This window comes from Ambystoma mexicanum, chromosome 7q, assembly GCF_040938575.1.
Source record: "Ambystoma mexicanum isolate Mex_15411 chromosome 7q, UKY_AmexF1_1, whole genome shotgun sequence".
In the NCBI taxonomy this organism is placed as follows: domain Eukaryota; kingdom Metazoa; phylum Chordata; class Amphibia; order Caudata; family Ambystomatidae; genus Ambystoma; species Ambystoma mexicanum.
Genome location: NC_090941.1, coordinates 77,572,948 through 77,588,456, shown reverse-complemented (window position 1 = coordinate 77,588,456; position 15,509 = coordinate 77,572,948). Strand labels below are relative to the sequence as shown.

General features: G+C 42.1%; 1 protein-coding gene across 1 annotated transcript in view; it reads right to left on the bottom strand.

The window, feature by feature from the left end:
• Window positions 1-5,584: 5,584 nt before the first annotated feature.
• ANOS1 (anosmin 1) overlaps window positions 5,585-15,509 on the bottom strand; it is a 426,084-nt gene continuing 416,159 nt past the window's right edge. Inside the window, exons 13-14 of the mRNA XM_069640752.1 lie at window positions 14,061-14,205; window positions 5,585-9,200 (exon numbers count right to left, since the gene is read on the bottom strand). Coding sequence (XP_069496853.1) covers window positions 9,142-9,200; window positions 14,061-14,205 — 204 coding nt within the window. The 3' untranslated portion in view covers window positions 5,585-9,141. The remainder of the gene's footprint in view (window positions 9,201-14,060; window positions 14,206-15,509) is intronic.

Here is a 15,509-nt window from a genome sequence, read left to right as displayed (position 1 = left end):
TCTGGCACAGTGAGTTAGACGATTGTACATCCCACACCAGAGGGCTAAGGAAAATCTCCTAAACACAATGAATAGTACTGGAGAAGATGCAAAACTGCAGTATGGCCTTTCTTCAAGAAATTGACATTGAAAAGTGATAGTTTCACAAATTAACAACCAATTTGAAATGTTCATTTTTGGTAAAAAAAATATTGGAGAAGGGGATACTTTACAGATTGTAGGTGCAATTAAGAAGGATTGAATGAAGATTACATTTCAGTGTGACTACTCCCAACACCATGAGACAGAAGTGACTGATAGATATTTGTGAAAAACTCTGACCCTAAACTGCAGATTCACTTCAAGCTATCTACAACATTTGGTACAATAGACCATATGTATTCATAATGTAGCCTTCCAGATGTTTCGCACCACAACCCCCATGACCCTGCACCACTGACTATATTGAATAGAGCTGATGGAAACTGAAGTCTAAAGTATATGGAGGTACGTATAGTAGGATTCATATATTTGGTAAAAATATTTCAGATCCATATACTGAAAATTCACCAGATGTTCTCTTGCACACACAAAGTGATACATTGACAAGAGGAGCCTCTTTGTCATGCACCTATTCACCCAATGATGCTCAACCAGGATCTTCTTTTGTGAGGACAAGGAGACAGCCATCACTATTACCACTGGCGCAGACTATTAGATAGTATTAGTGTTTGGTCCTCCAGTTTTCCTACCCATATCAATGTGTTGATGTGTTGGATGTCCCTTCTACTGTCCACCAACTCTATTGGTGTCTTATTCCATGGCTACGACACACACATTTGCTAGCAAGAGATTAATGCAAATGTTGATGACATGATCATTACATGATCCATATGGATGGGTAGCCATGCATTGTGCTACTGGTCAAAGAACAACCACTACAGATGAGAATGGCTTGCAAATGCTACATTTGCTCTGGTGTTAGAACAAAGATTATCTATGGGATTCTGCTGGAAATAATGTTACTTAAGGCAGCAGAAGAGTGCAGTCTGCAGTGTGAGATTTATGTTTCCAAGAATGGCATGGAGATCCTAAGAGAACCCCAGGAAAAGTTGATAATGAGTAAAAAGCTCCATGCTTTTCAGTAGGGATTGGGTTTGAATACAGCAGATGAAATGCAGGGTGTTGAAAGTGCTTGTTATCGGGGGCAGGGTTCGGCATCCAATTAAGAAGTTTGGCAATTTGGATGTACTGTCTGATGAGGATTGTTCTTTTGATAACTACGTCTGATCCGAGCCAAATGCAGTCATCTTAATCAACTGTTAGCCCGTTGCTCCTTTTGTAGCCCGGGAATTAAGAGCATCTTAAGAGGGCTGTTGTTTTATGTCATGTTGCCTATAGTAATGGTCTGCTCCAATCTTTAAAAGTAAAGAACATTGTAGTGGATGTGGAATCATATTACTTAATTGAGCAAAGATTGCATTCATTAGCCATTACGAAGGCAAAGATTACATTTATGACACCATAAATACCCAACACAGCTGGCCCAGCATTTTGTTAAGTCCTGGTTATTGCAATCTGCTCATGTAGTTCACCTGGCAAGATATCACAGAACATGTTTTGGAGAAAGCGGACGCACTTGTTGAAGAATTACCCTTCTAACACCTTAACTCAGTCGGATGGTCATGCTAAACACATGTAGTATTTCAAATACCTCATGTGTTTAAAGTTCCACCGAAATAAGAGTTTGAGTAGTAAGAAATATTTACTGCACGAGATCCATAATAATTACGCCATGGGGTAAATAACCCATATTTGCTTCATGCATAACGTTCTTAGTGTTCCACCCAGTAAATAATCCATGCGATCCAATTTCATACTTGGTTAGTATTTTAAGCATAGGAGCCCTTTACAATCTCAGATGTTTTACTGTTGCCACCATATGCATGGCAGAGCAACACATTGAGCCCAGTAGGAAAGCTCATGATATTGTATTAGTGGTTACTTTGCAAATAAGCTTAATGGACGATACCATAGATATAGCTAAACATTACATTGTCCCTGCAATCTATTCCCATGTTGTTATTGTCATATTGGTGCAACTGAATGTCTTATTTGTTAGTGTACTGTACTTTTGCGTTATGTTTTGTTTGTGTGTGAACCAAAGGGATGGACTATGGATTCTAAAATAGATCTGATTCAGAAATCTATAGACGAGAGGTCTCCTGCCGAGGTGGTTACAGAGAGATGTAAATAATCAGCTTCAATAACATCTTGCCTGCTAATCTGCATCGATTAGCTATGGGATAGACAGCAAAAGAGTAAGTAGGTAGTAGAAGAAGCATTTAACACCCCAACACATTGATATAGATGAGAAAATTGGAGGACCCAAGGCTGGCACTATCTAATAGTCTGGCCCAGTTGTAGCAGTGATGGCCGTCTCTTTGTCCTAATGTAAACCGGGTGAAAGGAGGACCTGGATGAGCATCCGTGGGTGATGATGAGGTGTATGATAGAGGATCCTCGTGACAATGCACCACTTTATTTCAAGAGGGCATCTGGTGACTCCTAAGCGTTTGTGACAATCCTAGTGAAAACATTCACATCTGTTCATATTGGACATTTAAAGATTAGAGGAGGGAGTGGAAGCTTTGAAAGAACTCTGTGTACCTCTGGAACCAATGCAACCTAGATGTTACAGGTCTCAGCTTCCAAGTTATGAGTGCATGATGTGGGGCTGGATGATGAGAAGAGCATAGCCTGACTCAGTGCCAAGGATTAGGACTGCATGAGGTGTGTGTCAGAACTCTTAGCTCACATGGCACAAAGCAGCAGAGCATTTGTCCATAGCCTTATGAACCGCTTAGAAGATTTGTATGGAGTGTGATCAACCTTTCTGCAGAATTTGCTGCAACATGATCAATCCCAGGTCAACTGGAGTCCTGATTTTCTGTGGAAGCAGTATCTCTTCTCTGGAGCAAGAAGACTGGTTCTGGGAAGAATGGACTACCTTCTGCTTTAGCATATAAGGATATATAGAGCCTGATTCACAGAAGCGCTTTATAATGGTGCAATCCCATAGGAAATCCCTACATGGATCAGGCCCATAACGTGGTGCTTTTGCACTGTGAGGAGATACACAACCTAATGGGAGCCAGGGACTTCTCTAAAATGCTGATTTAAAGTTTAAGAAAGGCCAGACATTTATTTGGTTGCAGAGGGATCAGTTAATACTGAGAACAGTGTTTGGCCTTCCTCACCCAAATTCATCTTGAAACAAATCAAATCGAAAACCCACCATCATATGGTGTCTGATGTATATTCTTTGTCAGGAATCCATTGAAGACTTCTCTTTGGAGTCATCTTGGCACAAATCGAGCAGACATTACAATATTAATTAATCTCGCCTGGGTAGATTTTACTCAAAGAGATCAAGCAGTTTTTGCTAAGGGCAATTATTGCCAGTTGTTAGATCTGGAGAATTGATGGATTGGGGCTTGACTGACAGGTCTAAATGTCAGCTGACTACTTTCCCAGAAGACACAAAGGCATGAGGAATAGGAAAAATACTAGTGGTGCATAGGATGCAAGCCCCGATTGCAGTCATGAATGGCAAGAGAACAATGTTCCACCTAACACTGACATAAGGTAGATGCATTTGCACAGCACTCACTGCACATAGGCCGGATTGAACAGCTAATTATATAAGTATTTTTTGATTTCACTGCCCCAAGGGTTGTAGCAGTAACACAGTCCAGGAATATGAGCTAGCCAGGGCATTTAAATACAATCACTGTTAACTAACTGAGAGGCACTCCCAGGAGCTTGTATAGTCGGAGTGGACTGATGTGCTTTTTCCATTCCTCTCAAGAGTTCTAAAATGGAGTAGCTGGGGTAGAGAGTGCAGTTTTGGAGGACCAAACTGGAAACGCAGTAGAGCCACTCTGGATATACGTTATGTTGCGCCTTCAGCGAACAGATTCTTGACCTGCCCAGCTGTGTTAAACATAATTAATGGGGCCACTGCAAAATAGGGTGAGGCACCTCGGAGATTCCAGCCACATCCAGCTATGTAGAGACCCATGCTCAATCTGGAGGCCCCTTAATAGTGCACCACTGGGGCTTGTGGGGTGTCCAATGCTCCCCTGATCATGCCTCATGTTATAGAGTATATCCTAGAGGATCAGTGCCATTGCAACGAAGATGCATTGAGTGTTGGTCACAATCCTATTTGGCATAAAACAAATCCTGTAGCATCTGTAGAATCCATACCACATTACCACAGGATGCACACGTGACCCGATTGGCATTCTCATGCGCTCTCTTCCGACAGGCTCCTCCTGCTGCCCAAGTCAAGGTCTTATTCTGCCTTGCTGATTCCTCTCCCTTTTGCATGCCGGCCCTCTGCCCTGCATCGCTTCTCGCTTCCGTGCCCCCCCATTGCACTGCTTATGTGCCCAATTTCTCCTCTTCAATCCCCCACCACAGTGCCACCCCATGCACTGACACCCACTGCTGCTGTTGTCCTTATCCTTCCATCCCACTTGTTCCAGTCGTTTTTCAGTGGCAAGCTCCCTCCTTGACCTTTCAAGCTTGTGCCCCTATACCCACAGCCACTCGTCTCCCAATGCCATGAACAAGAATCAGAAAGGCAGCAAATAGGGATTCTGTGTGGGTGCAAAATGGTACTTTTCTTGCAAATTGGGATTTTACATGTTCCGTGTTTGTGATGTTTTTCTCTTAATGATTTTGCATTCTGCATGTTGGAGAACATACAGAGTTCATTTCCCAACAAGACAGAAATAAAAAATAAAAGAAAAGCGAATATATATCGTCGCTCAGCTTGCATCTGCCATCTTAATGATATGATAGATCATTTATAAAGCACTCAATACCCAGAGGTTTCTAAGCGCGGACCCGGGGATCGAACCTCTGTTGCTCCATGTCGTCTCGTTTCCAAGGCGAGCACGTTGCTTCTGAGCTATCCTCCTGTGACAATATAGGTGTGACTCAGGGAACGTCAGCTCATAACCAAGTTGGCAGATACAATCAGTATCCATTAAAAGATGGTGCAACAAGGACCACCGTTCCAGATTAACATAGTAATTTGCAGACAAACCAATTAAGTAACAAATGCTAATTTTTGCAAAGAGACTCCCTAGCAATTCATGTAGAAAAAGCATATTTTCTTCTCTCTGGTACATGTTCAGCCATGATGAAAGAACCTGCTTTTATGACTTATGCTAATGAACGCACAGGCTGTTTTACACATGACATTCCTCTGGAAATAAAATATTCCGCCTACCCATTCCTCAAGCATTTACATCACAAAATAGAACGAGTAAACAGTTTTTCTTCAGAGCGCCGAATTGGACCTTGCTGAAAGACTGAGTCGGTTGGGCCAAATGTGCTCACTTTGTCTACTCTGTGGTTACATAAAAACGAGCTTCCCTTTCTTTAGATTTCAGTCAGAATTCATTTCAGACATTTGAACAGAGCAAAGGTATGTAGATTGTGAGAAATGGGTGTGAGTTAAGGATAAGGCGCCAAGCAAATAGACATGACGCCACAAGCTTTTTTCTGAAGAAAAGATAACGTCTGCGAGTTCATGTTTAAGGACAGTTTATTACTTGAACAGTATGTACAAATTCTAACATGAAAATAATGAGTAACATATCAGACATTATTTACAATTGCATTTTGTTTTTTTTACAAAATATTTTTTACAAGAAGCCTTAATCTTCTCTCTACAAGACAGGGCGGACATACACGCAACAAAAGAAAAAAAATATACATACATAAATAAATATTGACTTTTAAATGACTGTTATAGGAACATGATTTCTACAGCCAGTTCAGTTCTGTATCGCCACACTACAACAACATACAGTAACATGGTCTACCTGTAACTTTGGGAATTGTAGTCCGCTAGTAGAACCGGGAGAGGGAAGACGGCCATTACATTTCATGCCTTGAAAAGAACACTGAGTTTTGGCATGCAAAACCATATATAATAAATCCACATCTGCAGGAATTCATTTACATTTAGAACATTTTTTTATTTTTTTTAATAAAGACTTTCTGTCAAGTACATGCAGCGGCATCATAACTCTGACTACAATGCAAGGGATCGGTCAAGGGGATTGTGGTTCGATACCCGCATGTACCAATAAAAACAGCGGAGTGGGGGGGAAGTCAGCACAATTTGGGTTTGAAAAGGAATTAATAAATAAGTATATGTCACACCTATCTTTACAGATAAACATAGTAGGACTGAAAACAATTGTTTTACTGATGTTCCCCAAAGGAAGCGTGGAAGACTACAGACTCTCGTTTGGTTGGAAAAAATGCCATTCCTCTCTGATCCCAAGTGCCTTTTGCAAGGTTACATTTACCCAGGTTAGTATGGAACCATCCATTCTATTGACTTTTTGACTTTGGCTACATCCAACTCAAGCTGGTGTGGAATACAAACTCTTCAAATTTCCATGAAATAGGAGAAATATTTCCTGAAACAAATCTTCAATGGCAACATTGGAGGCCAGTACTACATCCCTCTAACAGTGTATTTGCCGTGTGACGTGTTTTTACCGAGGTCAATTTCCTCGTTTGCACCTTATTCATGCATTTTTCCACGTGGTCGTATTCATCGATTTTTTTATTTGTAATGTATATATTTGTATTGAAGGTGGTGGGGGTGGGTTAGGTGGGATGTTGGTGTGAATGCATATTTTTTTTTAAAACTGACAAACGACCAAGGGCAAAAGTGCACGACTACTGTGCAAACGAGGAAAGTGACCTTCTTAAACACATGTACAACCGTGTGTGTCATATGTTATGATTTTTGTGCTCGGACTCTCCACCCTCTGAATAGATCAAATCCTCTGGGGCTTCCAGAATGGACAGCAAATTTGCAAATATTCTCCAATGAAAATAATCAGCTGCAAATGTGTCTCATTTATTTTAATTTGGATATCTTGCAAAACCAGAATGAATTGTTAAAAGCACATCAAATGCACTCAAAGGTCATTGTGATCTATATGTTTGCCTTATTGCTGTCAGGTAAAACAATATTTTTAAATCTGAAATCAGAATTAGGTCAGCTTTCAATTGAGCACACACCCCTGTCCGGTTGGTCTGTGCCGCATGAATAGCCTTGTTTGGAAAGTGTTGTGCTAAGACAAATGTTGTGTGCAGGTGATTGTGAAATGATGGCAGATCATTTTCGTTTAAATCATATATGAGTTGTTGTTTTTAAGCAGGCTACACAGAGAAAAAATATTAATCTTAAAATGGCGTCGTAGTAAAATAGAATTTTTTATCCGAACATGTGGCTATAGAATGAACCAACATGGTGTCTCCAGGGATCAGCATTATCAAGGGCAGAATTCAATATGGCTGTTGTCAGAATGTGAATAAATGGGTATGCGCAAACAATGGAGGTGAGCTTCAAAAGCTATTACCAAGGTAATCAAACTACTGGCGATGCAATCTTGACAAATTCGAATTCATTATTTTCTTTTATGAAATATTATCTACAGATCACATTATCTGACAGATGGCCTTACCCTGCTTCTATGACATCAACAGTCAGGGCATGACCAGAAAGTGAAACAGCTTTCATCTATAAAGAAAGTAAGCATGGCAGATTGCAGTTTGCAATATGTATCTATCGGTGATGGTTCTGTCATGCCCTGCTTGGTAGGGAAGTGTTCCTCCCCTTATCAGGCAAAGGCGAAATTCTGCGGCATGCTATTAATGACATCAACCTCCGGCTGGAGTAGCGATGTGAACATGGGCAGTCAATAACATTCTATATGTCCGGTTCCAATTAATGCCATAGTTTCTTAAACAACAAAGGAAATGTCCGTTAGTGGACAGATTCCTTATGTAATTACATGTTCCTTTTCATGTTTACTTTTCTTTGAGCCTATTAGCAATATTCATAACATGCATTTTTAAATAAAAGACAGGGTAGGCAAAAGTCTGTTTTCTATGTCTATAACCACGAATTTTCTCACTAGAACAGCAGGGACCAGACAACACCTGTCTATGGAATATTGTGCTCGTGGCATTTAAGTGGATAATTGTGCTGATGCTGTCGATGGATGATTTGATATTGTGAAGAGGAAGGTTGTAGGACCTTAAGAATCCTTTTTAAAGAACTCCTTTTCACAAAGTGTATCACTCCTGTATGTTTGCCTATGCTGCAGTGGCAAGGTCGGTGCACTGAACCTTTTCTCTTTAATGCCTTGGCAACTTGTAAGAAATCCACTGCCTAGGGCCATCATTTCACACCTACCCTTCAGCCTGACCTACCCTTCAGCCTGACCTACCCTGGAGCCTGACCTATTGTCTCCGCTAAGGCAGAGTATTCCAACATGCACGATCAATGTGCAATGTCAGTTCAGACCAGGACAACACATTATGTAGCCACGTAGGATCCCTCCATCGGGCCTATAGCGTTTGTGACTTTACATCCGAGACTCAAACCTTCCATGGACAGCGTCATATAATGTACTCTCCTGGAACTCAAAGGTTAGTTTCTGTACAGCAGAGCATTTTGAAAAAGTCATTTCATTTTCCAGAACACAGCCATGAAGTCTCCATAATGATTTACATTAGATTGGCTTTAGACAGATTATTGTAGCTAAATTGTCCAATGTTAACTAATACCGAATATAAATATAAAACATGGTGTGATTGCTGCCTAATGTGCCCAGCTCCTATCAACATTACGGAAACATGTAACAGGCGAAGAATGTGTAACTCTGTGGAATCCATTCCTTCTTCTTTTTTTTTTTCATTCACTTTGCAGATGAGGCCAAAGATTCTGCACCCTTTGAGGGAAATTGAGAGACGGGAAAGCTCAAATGCAGACAGATATGTCCTTTGTTGCCCCCAGAAAGCGTCTGGAATGTGACGCAACCATCCGTGAACTGGTGGAAGATGTCACTGACAGGATAATGCTCGAGTACATTTTGGGACCAGAGGTAATACTTCGTAAGGACGAATGTAGGTACTGTAATGAAGGAGAAATCGAGCTTGGCTAGAAACGGAGGGAAAGGTGCATTGCTCCTACATGTATACACTTCAGCCGTCCTCTCGTCGGTGTCCAGTTGCTCAGTTATCTCTGTATCTACCCTACTATCCGTTAAGTTCTTAGTATTTTTCTGGGGATGGCTTGTGGTGATGCAGATGGTGATGTTTTAGATGATGCCCTGTCAAAAAAAGAAAATAGATGATATCAGTCAAAGTTAATCACATCACTGTACCACCATTAGGCCAGATCACCCCTTCAGTGAAGCCGGTATTGGCTCCCAGTGATGAAACAAGAAGTGGCCAAATCTTTTGTGCTTAATACATTAAATCTGTTCATCAACAGGTTCAATGTTTACTCCTGTATGCCCACTCATACCCTTACATCTGCCAATCTCCATTTCCTTTGCCCACTAACTGTGCTCAATCCATTATCTAGGATTACACATGCACCCATGCATCCAAAATCAGATACCCTCCCTTCCAGGACCCTTACACTTTTCCAATGGTGTGTCCATATAGTTCTAGCCTACTCCCACTGCACCCATCCTCTCACTACTTTGACCAGTTCCTTTCCCTCACAGACCACTGTCTAGCTACCCCGAGTTGGTGCGAAATGTTTACCTTTACAGGCAAGTATTGCTCTGTAAAACCACTACAGTGGTGATGGGCACAGCACACAAGCTTAGCATAACATTTATAAGAATGTGTCCAATGTGTGACAAAAGTAGGTGGATCTGGCACCAATATGTTCCAGGATCATTTAACATATGAACACAGCAAGTTGCACTTTCATTCTCTGGTTCAAGAAGTGTTTTTAGCATATGAACACAGCAAGTTGCACTTTCATTCTCTGGTTCAAGAAGTGTATTTAGCATATGAACACAGCAAGTTGCACTTTCATTCTCTGGTTCAAGAAGTGTTTTTAGCATATGAACACAGCAAGTTGCACTTTCATTCTCTGGTTCAAGAAGTGTTTTTAGCATATGAACACAGCAAGTTGCACTTTCATTCTCTGGTTCAAGAAGTGTTTTTAGCATATGAACACAGCAAGTTGCACTTTCATTCTCTGGTTCAAGAAGTGTTTTTAGCATATGAACACAGCAAGTTGCACTTTCATTCTCTGGTTCAAGAAGTGTATTTAGCATATGAACACAGCAAGTTGCACTTTCATTCTCTGGTTCAAGAAGTGTTTTTAGCATATGAACACAGCAAGTTGCACTTTCATTCTCTGGTTCAAGAAGTGTTTTTAGCATATGAACACAGCAAGTTGCACTTTCATTCTCTGGTTCAAGAAGTGTTTTTAGCATATGAACACAGCAAGTTGCACTTTCATTCTCTGGTTCAAGAAGTGTTTTTAGCATATGAACACAGCAAGTTGCACTTTCATTCTCTGGTTCAAGAAGTGTATTTTTGTAGTAGCAAATTCTTTAGAAAAATATTGGGCCTCATTACAAGTTTGGAGGTAGCCATGCTGCTATTTGCGGCATGGCTGCCTCCAAACTCGGGTCCAGGTTCCCTGAATGGGGACTTACCGGGTCATTCCAACCTTGGAGGGCCCGGCATTTCCCAATTCAGGGAAGCCATCCCCATTCCCATTCGAGCCCCCATAGGAATAAATGGGAATGGGGAGGGAGCTAATAACGGGCTCGTTAACAACGGGCCCGTTATTAGCTCCCTGGTCCTTTAGCGGGTCCGCTAAGGGCGGCTGGTTTTACCAGCCGCCCTTAGCGGTAGCCGCTAAAGGACCTCGGAATGCAGCGGTAAGGGGTTAACGGCACCGGCATCCTTACGATGCCGTTAACCCCTTACCGCCATACTCGGAATGAGGCCCATTGGGCTATTAGCGCCATGGTTGACGCCGGTAAATTACCAACTCCGCCATGGTGAATAGCGGAATTACCGCCCCATTCCCATTTTTGCCCCCTTAGGGCTCAATGGGAATGGGGAAGGCGCTAATTACGGTGCCGTAATTAGTTCCTAGGCCCCTTTGCGGGTTGGTTTTTTAACGCCTGCTAAAAGCAGGCGTTAAAGTGCAACCCGCAAAGGGACCTCGTAATCAGGCGTTAAGGGTTTAAGAGCGCTGACATCTTTTACGGCGCCGTTACCCCCTTAACACCTGGGTTGTAATGAGGCCCATTGTCTTTGAAAGGTAAGGAATGTTAGAGAGTTTATGAGATAAAGAAATGTGTGCAGTAGGTGCATTAACATTTTACATTAACATGTATAATTGAGAGGTGAGTAGAGTGAGGTTACCATAGCTGCAGGTACATACATACAGTTGCTTTTCAAAATCCCAAGTAAAATCAATTCTGAACAACAGTGCCTCATGAAGAAACAGATTAATAGTGGGCCGAGCATGTAGCAGAAGTGAGATTGGCCTTGAAAGAAACCAATCATTGCGCGTGAAAGTTAGGACAGGAGGCGAAGGAAAGGAATGTAAGAGTAACATTCTGCAAGCAGCATGAGATTGTGCGAAAGGGAAGCTTGTTCAAAGGGCACCATCGGTTGAGCTAGGAGCTGGAAAAGTAAATGAGCTGGCATGGGGAGAGTCAATATCATATGAGGAAGGTGGGGAAGTGAAAAGAAAATGTACAGAGGGGCGTGGATGAATGAGGGGATTTGAAATAGAGGACAAGAGTAGGATTTAGGAGGGTTGGTGGTTGGAGTTGGAGCTGGCTGACAGGTGTGCTGAGAGGGTTTGCTGAAGGCTTTGACGGGGAGGATTCGAAGATTAGCTCAGGGGTGTTAGTCTGACAAGGACTAGCTGAGCCCTACCTAGCTGCAGGAAAGGAGATTGTTGGCCGTAAGTGTGGGGGGGAAGAAAAATCCCAGGAGTGAGGCAACCCATCTAAGATACTGCAGAATAATTGGCAAGGTGTCCGATTTGACGCACAGCAACATTTCATCAACCTTTAGGTTACCAAAAGGTTAATGAAGTAAACTGGATCTAAATTTCGAGTTGGTGACTCTCCCTTTATCTCAGAGTGTTAGAGGATAACAAGCCATCCAACGATAGATGAGCACGGGAGGGTCACAGAAAGTTGAAAAACAAATATTTTTTGCATATCGGGGCAATAACCAATACATGGTGAAATCTAACAAATCGTATATGTTTTGAATGACATGCCAAAGTAAATGTCGATTTGCACATGTACCTTAAAATAGTTGTTTCAAGCGAGTGGGTGTTTGTGCACAGCAAGTTATGCAACAAAATGGATTGATTCAAGCTGATGAGATTGCTTATATAAAGTGCATGATTGTGAAAGGGTCTAGCAGTCTTTATTTGCATTTAGCAGTGAATACATTGAGGCAGCAACGCATCACAGTACTAAATCTGATGGTGCATAGCTGATGGGCCAGAATAAAACAGTCCGATTAGCAAAGTGGAAGAGCTTAGCTACTCCTTCCTGCGGGTATCCGAGCATGTGCCCTGGTCTAATTGACACTGCAAACGTTTTGTACTTGCTGCTTAAACTACTAAGGAACCTAGACATAGCATTTAGACTGATTTTATGTTATTCTATTTAAAAAAATGTTTTGACCTTTTGCTACACCAGCTTTGACACACTGGTGATCATTTTATATGAGCCCATAATTAATTGGCGGGGAACCTGGTACGTTTAGACATACACGTAGGTGGACCCTTGCTGCAGAATTTTGGCCATTTGTGTGTACACGGCCTGCACTTTTGCACCCCACAGTGCATACTGAGTAAACGCTGCCTGCCATGTACGCATGGCAGGCAGCGTTTACAAAGGTTGCCTATGGGGTCTGCCTGCTTTTGCTGGCGCATAAAGCTGGCAGAGTGCATAGGGATCCACAGCATTTGCACCGGTTTCAAAATCCATGCCGGTGCAAATGCTGGAAGTATTTACATGGCAGAGAGTATGAGGGCAGCGGAAACGCAAGTAGCGTTTCACGCCTTCTCTCTGCTGTACAAATGCAGGTAAATGGGGCGTGATGTGAGAACATGCGCAAAAGCGTAAAATACGTAAAAGCCTTACGCATGTTTCTTACGTGCATCCCATCGAAAATTAGCCCCACTGTAGTTAAATGAAGTGTATGGAGAAGAATTTTTTATTCTTTTATACGAATTGTAACGCATTTCTGAATCGTGTATTTTCCATTGTTATATGAATGTCCAATTTAATCAAATTCAATTCTTTGAATTTTAAAGTTCCAATTTTTTTACAAAGATGTGAAGATTGTAGGATTGTTGTGATATAGTTGGTATTTTGCCCGATAAGTATTTACGTGCCTTACATTTCTTTATGTATTTTACTGTTGGATTCTATCAGACATGTTTCGATATTGAATTAATAAATTGAACAGAACATAACATAGCACTTACAGTGGGATTTGATTGCTAAGGCCACACCTAGGAAGGCACAATCCTCCAGCCTTTGGTGAGAAACAAGATGATGAAAAAAGAGTGTTGCCATAGGAAACTAAGATCAAAATGACCAGACGTCTAAAGAGTTAGGTGATTCTGCAAGCAGCTGGGATTCCAAGTGGAGTAGAGGTTTCCAAGCAAAATGACTCCATTGAACTGGAAGCTTGTTGGAAGCCAGTACAAGTCATGGCAGACAAAACCTTTTGGTTCAGAATGGCTTCCTTGTGAAATCAATTCTATACCTTTGTTCTGCACACGCTCGTTGCTCCCGAATTTCCATGACAGAAATTCCGGTTGACCAGTTATAAATGATTTCTACTGAATCTAGTTGTTGCTGAAGGATTTTGGGATAATAGACTACTTATGGGAGACAGGGTAAAAAAATACCATCTGCTGGCTAAATACAAATAACTGAAATGAATGATTACATTAAAATGAAATAACCATGTTGAAGATGCAACTGGATTTTTAGCCATATTAGTCTAGTAGATTTCGAAAAACACACATACCATCAACTGGATCCAGTAAAACCATATATAGCTGAAATATCGGCCTAGGGTAGATTTTGGGATATGCGATTCTGCATCTAAACCTCTCAAGCATAATAACCAATCTCTCTGGGCTTTTCGTCAGAGCAGACACTCACTGTGTGGTGGTGAAGATGGTGGCAGGTCTGGTGTTCGGAATGACTTTATTGTGGCTGGTCCCTCTCCTCCTGTTGTCAGCACTTGCACCTCCAGTCGATACAGCATCGAGGGCCTCAGATTGGCCACTGTCAGCAGATAATGATCCTGTAAATAGTGAAAACAGCAAAGCCTTAGGCTGATCCTTTCAAATGTCATGAATGCAAGTGATTCTCCATAACACCATTATCCTGGTCAGGATCCTAGCTTTTTTTTCAAACCATAGTCCTGCCAAAGCTGCTGCACTGGGAAAGATGTCTCCCCTTCTGCTTTCAATTTAATAATCAGCTCATTTGTTAACATCGCTAAAGAGCTACCAATATGAGAAACTTGGCAAGGGAATTTTGCGGTATTGCCAATTTTCATTATTTACTCCAGAGCTTAACGTTGTGAGGCTTCATGTCATTACTTTCCATGATGTTAATTTCTGAAACATGTTTTCAATAGGATGCTGTTGCATAATTTTGATTCCAAGTCGGCACGCGTTTTAGCATGAAGATGAATCCACTTTGTGCATGTTATCCGTACGTATCTAAATTGATGTGTGAGAGCACACGATAAGCAATGCCTGTGCCTGATGTGTAAACAGGGAATGAAAGCAGATTTTATTGTAACCTATCATAAGAAGATTTTAAAAACACAATGGGGGTCATTACGAGGTGGCCGGTAAGGGATTACCGGCAGCGGTAAGGGCACCACTTCCGGTAATCCCTTACCGCCTTACTACGAGTTCCCTTTGCGGGTCCTCCCTTAACGCCTGGTTTTACCAGGCGTTAAGGACGGGACCCGCAAAGGGACTTTGGAGCTAATAACGGTACCGCAATTTGCAGTACTGTTATTAGTGCCTTCCCCATTCCCATTTAGCCCTATGGGGGCTCAAATGGGAATGGGGAAGGGCCCTGGTGAATGGGGAATTACCGCCCCCGCCAACCTTGGAATGGGGCGGTAATAGCTCCATTCACCAGGGCGGAGTCGGTAAGGATTTGGAGGCAGCCATGGCGCTAATACCGCCATGGCTGCCTCCAACCTCGTAATGAGGCCCAACATCTGCATATCACTGACCATCGTGGTAAAGCTACTTTAAGGAAAACCTGCATAAAAACGACCCCTGCATCCATGGCATCTTGCTGCAATATTGTTGTATGGTATTTGAAGATCATAGAGCAGAGTCTGGCTCAGGACACTGTCTCCAGACCCTCTTCCCTCCGAAGGACACGCATCTATATGAACCTACAGTGCCTGAAGCTGTCCGCAGGCAGAGCTGAATGGAGGAGGCTACATCATCTATGGAGTGCATCTCATCGCTGACCCTGTCTGTCTCCGATGGAAGCAGGGTTCTATGTTCTTTCGTCGTCAGTCATTTCTACGCCTGCCTTTTAAATGAGTACAACATTTTTTTATTGGGGGGTTCC